Source organism: Carcharodon carcharias, chromosome 21 (assembly GCF_017639515.1).
Source record: "Carcharodon carcharias isolate sCarCar2 chromosome 21, sCarCar2.pri, whole genome shotgun sequence".
Classification (NCBI taxonomy): domain Eukaryota; kingdom Metazoa; phylum Chordata; class Chondrichthyes; order Lamniformes; family Lamnidae; genus Carcharodon; species Carcharodon carcharias.
In genome coordinates, this window is record NC_054487.1 from 24,083,730 (window position 1) to 24,097,169 (window position 13,440).

At 42.4% G+C, this 13,440-nt stretch overlaps 1 protein-coding gene across 7 annotated transcripts in view; it reads left to right on the forward strand.

Moving 5' to 3' along the window:
• The window catches only part of kdm7aa (lysine (K)-specific demethylase 7Aa), a 117,733-nt gene that overhangs the window by 75,594 nt on the left and 28,699 nt on the right, over nucleotides 1-13,440 (forward strand). For all 7 annotated transcript variants that reach the window (XM_041216197.1, XM_041216201.1, XM_041216202.1 and 4 more), the window contains 2 exons: nucleotides 6,680-6,765; nucleotides 11,847-11,998. In XM_041216197.1, the coding sequence (XP_041072131.1) occupies nucleotides 6,680-6,765; nucleotides 11,847-11,998 (238 nt within the window). The remainder of the gene's footprint in view (nucleotides 1-6,679; nucleotides 6,766-11,846; nucleotides 11,999-13,440) is intronic.

Below are 13,440 nucleotides of genomic sequence, written 5' to 3' on the forward strand. Positions count from 1 at the left end.
CTCCACTGTTGAGTGTGCCCAGTCTCACCATTATTTTCTATGTGCCCAGTTATCACATCCTTTTTATTCCTGGCATGGTACGCTTTAATTCCTCATTGTTTTTGCAATCTTGAGTTTAAATTCATTTATGGGATGTGGGCTTCGCTGGCTGGGCCAGTATTTATTGCCCATCTCTAATTGCCCTTGAGAAGGTGGTGCTGAGCTGCATTTTTGAATCACTGCAGTCCATGTGGTGTAAGTACACCCACAGTGCTGTTAAGGAGGGAGTTCCAGGATTTTGACCTAGTGACAGTGAAAGAATGGCAATATATTTCCAAGTCAGGATGGTGAGTGACTTGGAGGGGAGCTTCCAGGCGGTGGTGTTCCCATCTATCTGCTGTCCTTGTCCTTCGAGATGGTAATGGTTCTGGGTTTGGAAGGTGCTGTCGAAGGAGCCTTGGTGAGTTTCTGCAGTGCATCTTGTAAATGGTACATAATGTTGCTGCAGTGTGTTGGTGGTGGAGGGAATGAATGTTTGTGGATGGGGTGCTAATCAAGTGGGCTGCTTTGTCCTGGGTGATATCAAGCTTCTTGAGAGTTGATGGAGTTGCACTCATCCAGGCAAGTGGAGAATATTCCATCACACTCCTGATTTGTGCCTTGTAGTTGGTGGACAGGCTTTGGGGAGTCAGGAGATGAGTTACTCGCTGCAGGATTCCGAGCATCTGACCTGCTATTGTAGCCACAGTATTTTTATGGCTAGTCCAGTTCAGTTTCTGGTCAATGGTAATCCCCAGGATGTTGATAGTGAGGGATTCAGTGATGGTAATGCCATTGAATGTCAAGGAGCCATGATTAGACCCTCTCTTGTTGGAGATGGTTATTGCCTAGCACATGTGTGGTGTGAATGTTACTTGCCACTTGTCAGCCCAAACTGGATATTATCCAGATCTTACTGCATTTGGACATAGATTGCTTCAGTATTTGAGGAGTCGTGAATGGTGCTGAACGTTGTGCAATCGTCAGCGAATGTTCTCACTTCTGACCTTATGATGGAAGAAAGGTCATTCGTGAAGCTGCTGAAAATGATAGGGCCCCGGACACTACTTTGAGGAACTCCTGGAGTGATGCCCTAAACCAATAACTGCAACCATCTTCCTTTTGTGCTAGGTAGGACCCCAGCCAGTGGAGAGATTTTCCCCTGATTCCTGTTGACTCCAGTTTTGCTAGGGCCCCTTGATGCCACATTCGGTCAAATGCTGGCTTGATGTCAAGGGCAATTGCTCTCACCTCACCTCAGGAGTTCAGCTGTTTTGTCCATGTTTGAAGCAAGGCTGTAATGAGGTCAGGAGCTGAGTGGCCTTGGCGGAACCCAATCTGAGCATCAGAAAGCAGGCTATTGCTAAGCAAGTGCCATATGATAGCGCTGTTGATGACCCCTTCCATCTCTTTACCGATGATCGAGAGTAAACTGATGGGGTGGTAATTAGCCAGGTTGGATTTGTCCTTTTAGTGTACAGGACATACTTGGGCAATTTTCCACATTGGTGGGTAGATACCAGTGCTGTAGCTGTATTGGAACAGCTTGGCTAGGGGCGCGGCAAGTTCTGGAGCACAAGTCTTCAGTACGATTGCCGGAATGTTGTCAGGCCCCATAGCCTTTTCAGTATCCCTTGCCTTCAGCCGTTTCTTGATATCATGTGGAGTGAATTGAATTGGCTGAAGAGTGGCATTTGGTTTGCTGGGGAGGAGATAGATGCATCATCCACTCTGTACTTCTGGCTGAAGATTGTAGCAAATGCTTCAGCCTTATCTTTTGTATTGATGCACTGGGCTCCCCTATCATTGAGGATGGGGATATTTGTAGAGCCGCCTCCTCCAGTGAGTTGTTTAATTGCCCACCACCAGTGGATGTGGCAGGACTGCAGAGCTTAGATCTGAGCCGTTGGTTGTGTAAGTGCTTGGTTCTGTCTGTTACTTGCTGATTATGCAGTTTGGCATGCAGCTAGTCCTGTGTTGTAGCTTCACCAGGCTGACACCTCATTTTCAGGTTTGCCTGGTGCTGCCCCTATATGCCCTCCTGCACTCTTCATTGAACCAAGGTTTGTAGATAATGGTAGTGTGGGGGATATGCCAGGCCATGAGTTTACAGATTGTGTTCCAGTACAATTCTGCTGCTGCTGCTGGCCCGCAGCGCTTCATGGATGCCCAGTCTTGGGTTGCGAGACCTGTTTGAAATCTATCCCATTTTGCATGGTGGTAGTTCCACACAACACGATGGAGGGTATCCTCAATGTGAAGACGGGACTTCGTCTCCATAAGGACTGTGCGGCAGTCACTCATACTGTCATGGACGGGTGCATCTGCAACAGGCAGGTTGGTGAGGATGAGGTCAAGTATGTTTTTCCCTCTTGTTGGTTCCCTCACTACCTGCTGCAGACCCAGTCTAGCAGTTATGTCCTTTTATGACTTGGCCAGCTCAGCCTGTGGTGGTGTTACCGAGTCACTCTTGGTGATGGACATTGAAGTCCTCCACCCAGAGTACATTCTGCGCTCTTGTCACCCTCAATGTTTCTTCCAAGTGATGTTCAACATGAAGGAGTACTGATTCATTAGCTGAAGGGTGGGTGGGGGAAGGGAGAGGGAGGGAGGGGTGAGGTCGAGAGGGAGGGACGGTATCTGGTAATCAGGAGGAGGAGGTTTCCTTGCCCATGTTTGGCCTGATGCATGGGGCCCAGAGTTGATGTTGAGGACTCCCAGCTCAACTCCCACCCAACTGTATACCACTGTACTGCCACCTCTGCCGGGCCTGCCCTATTCGTGGGACAGGGCATATCCAGGGATGGTGATGTCTGGGACATGATCTGTCCGGCACGAGGCAGTGAGTATGACTGTCGGACAGTTGTTTGACTAGTCTGAGAGGCAGCTTTCCAAATTTTGGCACAAGCCCCAGATGTTAGTAGGGAGGACTCCGCAGGGTGGATGGTGCTGGGTTTGTCATTGTCGTTCTTGGTGCCTGTGTCAATGCTGGGTGGTCTGTCTGGTTTTACTCCTTTTTTTATTGATTTTTTAGCTGTTTGATACAACTGAGTGGCTTGTTAGGCTATTTCAGAGGGCATATTACTGTGGATCTGGAGTCACATGTAGGCCAGAGCAGTTGAGGTCAGCAGATTTCCTTCCCTTGGTTTCATGGTCATTATTAATGCCCAATTTTTTATTGAATTCAAATTCCACCATCTGCCATGGTGGGATTTGAACCCGGGTCCCGATTACGAGTCCAGTGAACATACTACTATGCCACTGCCTCTCCCTTTCCTTTGAATATTGGTACCAAAGTGCTTTGCCTCCGTGCCCTTGGTATTTTCTATCTTCACCCAAGACAGTTGAGTAGTTTGTTCAGGACATGGATCCCATATTCACCTAGGCAGGCCCACACTTCTGCTAGTATCTCATCCAGTCGTACTGCTTTGCCATTTTCCATTTCTTTCGGCACTGTTCTGATTTTTTCCAGATTGATGCTAGTTATCATTTCATGATTTGCAGCCACCTCTTCTGTCTTTGCTCTTGGACTTTTAAAGTCATATGCCAGTTAATATATTGGCCCCATCTCACTTTGATTTCTTCCTCTTTCACTCAGGTTTCTCTACAAGCATCCTTAATTGTATGTACATTTCCCACACCTTTTTAATTTTGAACAACTTCCACTGATCATCTGTTGTTTTATCCATTAACAGATTTGAAATTGGCCTGACCTAAATCTAGAATCTTAGCTGTTTCACATTTCTCTCTTTCAAAAGCTATGCTGAACTCAATCGTATTATGATTGCTATTAGATACATGTCTACGCAGTATTAGTTTGTTAACTAAATCTAGCTGATTACTCATTCAAACAAATCTAATAAGGCTTGAGCCCTTGTTGGCTCCACGATATTGTCGTAGAAAAACAACCAGAATGCACTCAAGAAATTCTACTACATTTCTGACATGAGTGAGTTTGCTTATCCCAATCTACATGAAATTTACAATCCCACATTAAAACCATGCTACCTTTGCTACATGATTGTCTAATCTCTGCATTTATACATTCTACCATTTCACAGCTGCTATCAAGAGGTCTACACACACTCCCACTAACGTCTTAAATCTATTTCTTAATTATGTCCATAAAGACTACATAGCCTGCTTACCTCTCATTATATCCACTCTTATCATTTGAAGTGATTTCATCCTTAACCACTAAGGCTACTCTTCCTTGTCTACCATTTTCCTTATCCTTCCTGTGGACCTTAGAACCTGGTGTATTTAGTTCCCCGTCCTGACTGTCTTGCAGCCATGTCTCAGTAATGGTGAGCATGTCATTCCTTCAACATTGAATTTGTGCCTGTTAGTGGTTGAACTGTAAATAGCTCTAGTCCGGCTGGGCCCTGGAATACTGGGAGTAATCATGGAATTGTACAGAACTTTGGCCAGCCAGACCCTTGAGTACTGGGAATGATGTTCAAGCTGTACGGAGATTGCAACCTGAGTACTGGTGGTCATTGTCAAACTCCAGAGCTTTGTCAGACTGCTCCCTGAATACTAAGAATGATCAAAATGTACTGAGTTTTTGTTAGATCACGTTGAGTACTGGGTCTAGTTTGGTTGCTGACAGTCAAATGTTGAAGGAGCCACTAGAGTAAACTCAAACTGCATCTTGCCAGGCTGAGTGGTAATCTTATTGAGGGGCACACCATTGTTAAATCCAGAAATTGGATTTAATTGTAAAGCTAGGACATGGGTTAACCACAGATTTGAACTATTAAAGAACACAGTTGGGACTGATTCAGAAAGTGATGAGTACATGGAATGAACTCCTGGCAAAAGAGTGGAAGCAAAAGCCCTGGAATCATTAAGGACCAATTGGATTATGTAAACAGAGCACTTTGTAATGTGTTTTATTGAGCAGCTGACCTCTCAGTTCAAATGTTCCGGATATTCGCCTGAGTGACTCAGTGTAAATGAATGCCAAGTGACTTCTATTTGATCTTGGTGCTGATGTTCTCCAAGGTTTAATAACCTCCCTGTCAAGGTTCACACACACACAGCAATCAAATAAGAGCTTCTCCTTCCCTGAAGGAAGAAAGGCAAGAAAGTTAATCTGGGAGGTCCATCCAGAGATTTTCCTACAAGTGAATGCAATGGATTGTTTGTGTTCTCAGAGCTGCAGATAACTGGCTGGTGATGTAGCTGAGGAAATCCTGAAAACTGAGTTTGAGTTCTAATGAAAGGGCATCGACCTGAAACATTAACTCTTTTTCTCTCTCCTGAGAAGTTGCCTGGCCCGCTAAATATTTCCAGAATTTTCTGTTATTTTGAGTGTAGTAGGTTGACTGATTATTGTGCCTCATCTCTTAATAAAATCATAGAATGGTACAGTACAGAAGGAGGCCATTCAGCCCATCAAATCTGTGCTGGCTCTTTGAACAGCAATCCAGTTAGTTCCACTGTTTCCTCATCTTGCGAATTGTTTTTCCTCTTTCAGTTATTTATCCAAGGCTATCACTGAATTTGTACCATTACCCAATCAGACAGTGCATTCCAAATCCTAACCACTTGTTATGTAAAAAGGTATTTTTGTCATGCCACCTTTGTCTCTTTTGCCAGTGACCTTAAATCTGTACCTTCTGATAATCAACCCTTCAGCTCTTGGAAACAGTTTATTTTTATTTTTATTTATTCTATCTAAAACCTTCATGATTTTAAATACTATCAAATCTCCTCTTGGATGCCTTTGCCCTAAGGAGAACAACTCTTGCTTCCCCACTCTGTCCATGTAAGTAATCCCTCAGCCCTTGAACTGTTCTAATAAGTTTCTTCTGTACTGTGTTTAGAAGCCTTCATACTCTTCCCAAAATGTGGTGCTCAGAATTGAACGCAGTACTCTAGCTGCGACCAAACTAGTGTCTTATATAGGTTTAGCATAATATCTTGGCTTTTGTATTGTGTTTCTATTCATAGAGCCCAGGATCCCATATACTTCATAAACAGTTTTGTTAATCCATCCTGCCACCTTCAACGAGTTGTGCATAAGCACCCTCAGATCTCTCTCTTAGCATGTATTGCCTTTCCTCTATCTACTAAAATGTATCACCTTGTGTTTTTCTGTGAATTTAATCTGCCACGTGTCCACCTATTCCACCAGTTTGTCTCATCCTGTTGAACTCAGTTACTACTTACCTCAATATTTAATACACTTACAAGTTTCGTGCAATCTGTAAATTTTAAAATTGTACCCTGTTCGCTGTACCTGCAAGTTGTGAAAACAATACAAGTTATTGGGCTGAGTATTTTGGGAGATTCAGATCCACTGACAGCACTTTCCAAACCCACTAACTTTACCCCCTAAAGAACAAGGGAACACCACCACTTGCAAGTTCCGCTGGAAGATACATAACATCTTGACTTGGAACTATGCAGTCATTCCTTCTCTTTTGACCTAGCCAGTGATGCTCCCATCTCGTGAATGAAAGACAATAGTGGCTGTGGAACGTACGAAGATAGGACCAGAAGGATGTCATTTAGTCCATCGAGCAAACTCCACCATTCAGTCAGATCAAGGCTGATCGATACCTCAAATCCGCTTTTCTGTCTTCGATCCATATCTCTTGATTACTCATACTCAAAAGAAGTCAATCAATCTCATCTCCATCCTTTCTTATAGAGTTCTTCGAGAGTGTGAAAACTGAACTCAGAGATGGAACCTCTAACCTGTCTGACTCTGATGCCGAGAAGAAATGCAGCATGCAGGTACCTGCTCAAATCTTCTGTCCATTCATGTACCACTGGATTGTAACCTGAGCCTGTGTGTCATTTTGATTAGCTGATTTTCACTGAGCTCATAGCTGGTGGGATTCGCTGTTTTGGGGACTTTGGCTACACTACAATAGGACAAGGAATTATCTAGAATATACAGCACAGAAACCAGTGATTTGTGTATTTCTACTTGCACTTCCTTCTGCTCCTCTACTCCATTTAGATTCTCATTTTCTAAGTAGCATGTGATTTTTCTTAGCAAAATGTAATATCTCACGCTTATCTATGTTACAATACATTTGGCAATTATATGTCCAACCTGAAAATGTATTAATATTTTGCTATATTTGCAGTCCCCCTCCATGTTGACTATTCCTCCAATTTGTGTCATCTAAAAAATTTAGAAATGGTGGGACTCCACATTGTGCTTGTGATTCCACATTGTCAATGTTGGAAGGCTATGTGCTTTTACAAGGGAGGGATGATACCCAATACCCTCTTATAGGTAGCATTGAACGATAAGCTTATTCACCCTGCATCCTAAATAGAAGATAGTGTAGACAACAATGTGTTCCTATGGCTAAAACTATCTTGATGCCAATTTACTGGTCCATTGCTAGACTGCAGTAGGTACATAGGAACTGAAATAGGCCATTCAGCCCCTCCAGCCTGTTCCACCTCTAAATCAACGCCATTAATTTTAATACCCTTGTCTATCAAAAATGCATGGATCTCAGTTTTGAAATTTTGGTTGGCCCCCTGCCTGACTTCTCAGCCTCGATTACTTTTTAGTGGTAGAGTGTCTGATTTCCACGATTCTTTTGTGTGAGAAGTGCTTTCTGACATCAACTTCAAATTTGAACATTGCTGTTCAGTGGTAATGCCCCCTTGTTCTGGACTCTTTCCGACTAGATTAAATCATGTAACTTTCTATGCTAACAAATTCCTTTAATTATCTTAAACGCCTTGAGTAATTCACCCTTAAACCTCCATATTCAATTAAGTATAGGTTTGGTCTGTTGAACCTGCCATCTTAGATTAACCTTTGTAACTCTGGTATTATTCCAGTTAATCTATGTTGTACCCACTCATGCCTAATCTAGCCTTTCTAAGTTTTTATTTGGTACCCAGAACTGAATGCAGTACTCCAGGTGCAGTCTAGCCAGAGCTTTATACAGCTGCAACATAATATGCACCTTTTGTATTCCAGCCCTCTTGAGATAAAGACCTACATTCTATTAGCCTTTTTAGTTACTTTTTATACTTGTCCATAAGCTTTGTGATTTCTGCACTTTGACCCTTAAATCTCTCTCTTCACCATATAGAAATCTTATCTATCCCAGTTCCCACATTCAACTCTATTTGCCATGATTTTGCTCACTCAATTTATCAATATCCTCTTGCAACTTTCTGCTCCCAATTTCACCATTCACTGTGCCAGCTTAGTGTTGTCAGCAAACTTAAATATGCACTTCTTTTTCCTTCATCTACCTCAATTAGAGCAGGTGGAGTGAAAGGCTGAAGGGAAGTTCCTGAGGTGGCATCATTAGTCACATCCTGCCAATTTGAATAGATACCCGTTTTCCCTACCCTCTGTCTCCTACCTCCTAATCAATTGCCTAGCCATCTCAATAGGTTGCCTTCAATTCCATGCACTCTTATTTTTGTTAACAGTTTCTTGTGGGGCTTTCAACCTTATTGAACATATATTTTGGAAGTCCATGTAAATAACATCTATTAACATTCCCTTATCTACCATTTTGGTTGTCACCTCAAAAAATTTAAGTAGGTTCAGTAGACTTGCCTTAGCCTATACACAGGTCACACTGCATCCTTACTTGGAAACGTATTGGCATTCCTTTATCGTCACTGGATCAAAATCTTTGAACTCCCTCTCCTATAATAGCACTGTGGGTGTACTGGCACCACATGTGCAAGAATGTGGTTCACCATCACCACCATCGCCAAAAGGGCAATTCGAGTTTGTAAATAAATGCTGGCCTTGCCAGTGGTTCCAATATTCTCTGAACAAATAACAAAAAAAGTTCATGCTGGTTCTCTGCGATCATTTTTGCCATAGATGTGGTTTAATAAAATAATGATTCCATTATTAATGGTGCATTCGTAGTTAAGCTATTAATGTGGGAGCGCTCACTGTTGCTCCTGGAAGGTGCCAGATCTTGCTGTGGATCTCTACAGGTCCCTGCTGTCCTCCGTCTCTAATTGGCCTTTCTTCATGTGAGAATCTAGATGGTGAGTACTGGCAAGCTACTTGTTTTTAGATCCCTCCATGGCATTACGTTCGTAATCTTGAGTCCCAGAAATCTCCTAGATACCTGCATTCTTCCAATTCTGGTCTCTTTATTCCTGATTTTAATCGTTTCACCATTTGTGACCATGCTTTCAGCTGCCAAGGCCCTAAGCTTTGGAATTCCCACCCTAAACCTCGATGTTTCTTGACTTCACATTCCTCCTTTAAAACGCTTCTTGAAAACTACTTTTTTGACTAAGCCTGTGCTCATCTGACCTAATTTATCTTGTCAAATTTTGTTTGATAACAAACATACAAACTAGAGCAGGAGTAGGCCTCTCAGCCCCTCGAGACTACTCCGCCATTCAGTGAGATCATGACTAACCTAAATGTAAGCTCAACTCCACATTCCTGTCTACCCCTTATAACCTTTCACCTCCCTGCTTGTCAAGAATCTATCTACCTTAGCCTAAAAATATATTCATTGACTCTGCCTCCATTGCTCTCTGAGGAAGAGAGATCGAAAGATTCAGAACACAGAAAAAAATTCTCCTCATCTTTGTCTTAAATGGGTGACCTCTTATTTTTAAACAGTGACCCCAGTTCTAGATTCTCCCACAACAGGAAACATCCTCTTCATGTCCACCCTGTCAAGACCCCTCAGGATCTTTCAAGGTTTCAATTAATTGCCTCTTACTCTTCTAAATTCCAGTGGATACAAGTCTAGCCTGGCTAACCTTTCCCCAAAAGACAACCTTCCCATTCCAGGTATTAGTCTAGTAAACCTCCTCTGATCTGTTTCCAATGCATTTACATCCTTCCTTAAATAAGGAGACCGGAACTGTACAGTACTCCAGATGTGGTCTGACCAGTCTGACCAACTGAAGCATAACCCACTTTCATATTTAATTTGCTTTGCAATAACCGATAATGTTCTGTGAGCTTTCCTAATTACCTGCTGTACCCGCATACTGACCTTTTGCATTTCATGCACTAGGGCACCCAGATCCCTCTGTATCTCAGCTCTGCAATCTCTTGCCATTTAGATAATATACTGCTCTTTTATTCTTCCTTCCAAAATGGACAATTTCACCTTTACCCACATAATACTCCATCTGCCAGATCTTTGGCCACTCGCTTAACCTATCAATATCCCGTTGTAGCCTCCTTTTGTCCTCATCACAACTTATTTTCCTATCTATTTTTGTCATCCGCAAATTTGGCCACCATCCCATATATCCCTTCACCCAAGTTATTTATATAAATTGTAAAACGTTGAGGCTCCAGCACTGATCTCTGTGGCACGTCAGTCGTCACATCCTGCCAATCAGAAAATGATTTATGCTAACATTGTTTCCTGTTCACGAACAAATCTTCTTTCTAGGTCATATGTTACTCCCTACACCATGAGCTTCTACTTTCCACAAAAACCTTTGATGTGGCACCTTATCAAATGCCTTCTGGAAATCTAAGTACAATACATCCACTGGTTCTCCTTTTATCCACAACACATGTGTCTGCTTCAAAAATCTCCAATAAATTGGATAAACATGATTTCCTTCTCACCAAAACCATGTTGACTGCCTGGTTACCATGAGTTTTTCTAAGTGTCCTTCCAAAACATCTTTAATAATAGCTTTTAACATTTTCCCTATGACAGATATTAAGCTAACTGGCCTGTGGTTTCCTGCTCTCTGTCTCCCTTTTTCAATAAAGGAGTTACATTTGCTATCTTCCAGTCTAATGGAACCTTCCCCAAATCTAAGGAATTTTGGAAAATTAAAACCAATGCATCAACTATTTCACTCGCCACTTCTTTTAAGACCCTAAAGTTAAGTCCATCAGGACCTGGAGAATTATCAGCCCGCAACTCCAACAATTTGCTCAGTCCCACTTCCTGGTGATTGTAATTTTCTTGATTTCCTTCCTTCAGTATCCTGATTTACAGCTATTTCTGGAATGTTACCTGTATCCTCTATAGTGAAGACCTATGCAAAATACCTGTTCAATTCATCTGCCATCTCTTTATTAATTCCTTAGACTCTGTTTCTATCAGACCAATGCTCAATTTGTTAACTCTTTTTTTTAAAATATCTAAAGAAGCTCTTACTATCTGTCTTTATATTTCTAGCTAGCTTCCCCTTATACTCTAATTTTTCCCTCCTTTTTAATCTTTTAGTCATCCTTTGTTGCTTTTTATATTTTGCCCAATCTACTGACCTGCTAACCATCTTTGCGCAATGATATGCACTATCTTTAAGTTTGATGCTATCTTTAACTTTCTTGGTTAACCACGGATAGTGGTTACCACGTTATGGGTGTTTTATAAATACATACATTTCATTTCTCAAAAAGAGTATCTTTTCTGTGTATTCTGAAATAACCACATAAATGTCTGTCCAAGCATTTCTATTGACCTGTCCCTTATCCTCATTTGCCAGTTCACTTTAGCTAACTCTACTTTCATGCCCTCATAATTGCCCTTATGTTTAAAATACAAGTCTTAGACCGTCTCTTGCCTCCTCAAACTGAATGTAAAATTCAATGATATTGTGATCACTGCTACCTAGGAATGCTTTCACTGAGGTCATTCTCATTGCACAATACCAGGTTACCAGGTCAAGCCTAGCCTGCTTTCTGGTCGGCACCAGAAAATGCTGTTCAAAGAAACTATTTCTGAAGCACCATGGGATATTTTATCACGTTATGGGTGTTTTATAAAACATGTCCTTTTTGGTAAATGAAAGCCAATTTGTTAACTAGGCACAACCTGAGGATGAACAGTTCCTAGTGTCTTCAACACGAATGCAATTTTTTCTTGCAGAGAGTGGATGCTAAGTGTGAGGCATCCCATCTGTCAGATGGTAGTGAGAAGAATGGATTGGCAATAGAGTCGGAGACTGAGAGGTCCCAACAAGCTCTGGATAAGCCCAGGACGAGTCTGAAGCGTTGCAAGAAGGACGACATGGCTGAGAGGTAAGGACAGGAATGTGGGACTTCAGTTATGTAGAGAGACTAGAGACTCAGATTATTCTCCTTTGAGCAGAGAAGGTTAATGGGAGATTTGATAGAAATGTTCAAAATTACAAGGATGTTTGATAGATAATTAACAAAAGAACCAGAGGGGAGTTGAGAAATATTTAATGCATTATGACGATGATCTGCAATGCACTGCCTGAAAAGGCGGTGGAAGCAGATTCAGTAAGTGCTTTCAAAATGGAATTGCATAAATGCTTGAAAGGCAAAATATATGGGACAACTGGGTTCACTGCAGAGCATTTGGGTAGCTGAATGTTTCCTGGATCATAAGTTCCAGGAGGTGGCTACCCCCCCAGCTGAATAGAGTTCTTAGCAAGTAGATGGCCACCGGAACAGTAGGAAGAGAAAAACAGTACAAGGATCCGTGGAGTGTGGCACTCTAAAACCAGTACTCGGCAGTAATTACCAGTGAAGCTAACAGCACCTCGAATGAGTGAAACATAAAGCCTTACTCACACTGTGGCACAAAGAACCACAATGGGGGTATGGCAAAGTTTAGAAATGCAGTCGTAATGAGGATTTGATAGTTGGGGACAGATGGGCAGTTCTGCCTACCTGCTAATCTGGACTCTGCTCAGTTGTGAGGTGACCATCTCCTGGAATGTGTGATCCAGGGAACGTTCAGTTCTGCTGCTGTTGACATGATACCTATATGGTGTGCTGTCTCCCAGTTGTTAAGGTGAGGGACATCGCAGAGAGAATGCAGAATATTTTGTGGGAGGATGAGGAAGAGAAGTTAGGTTCTGTGTCAGAACAATCAGCATAGAGAGGAAGAAGCTGAGGTCCTCATAGAACCATAGAAAAGTTACAGCACAGAAGGAGGCCATTCGGCTTATCTTGTCCATGCCAGCTCGAGGACACCCAGGTGCCCTTTCTGATCCTATCTTCCTGCACCCGGCCCATAGCCCTGCAGCTTACAGCACTTAAGGTGCAGATCCAGGTACTTTTTCAAAGAGTTTAGAGTTTCTGCCTCTACCATCAACTTGGGCAGCGAATTCCAGACACACACTACCCTCTGCATAAAAAAGTTCTTCCTCACGTCCCCCCTACACCTTCTGCCACTTATCTTGAATCTATGTCCCCTGGTTCTAGAATTCTCCACCAAAGGAAACAATTTTATCCTGTCCACTCTATCTATTCCCCTCATAATTTTGTACACCTCATTCAAGTCACCTCTCAGCCTCCTTTGTTCTAAGGAAAACAACCTATCCAATCTCTCCTCATAGCTACACTTTTCCAACCCTGGCAACATTCTTGTAAACCTCAGTCAGAATTCAAAGTGCTAGGGGGGCAAGTTAAAAGGCAGGACCTTGAAGGTAATAAGTCCCACATAAGAGGTTAGTGTGAAAAATAAAAGCACATGGGATTGGGGGGTAATA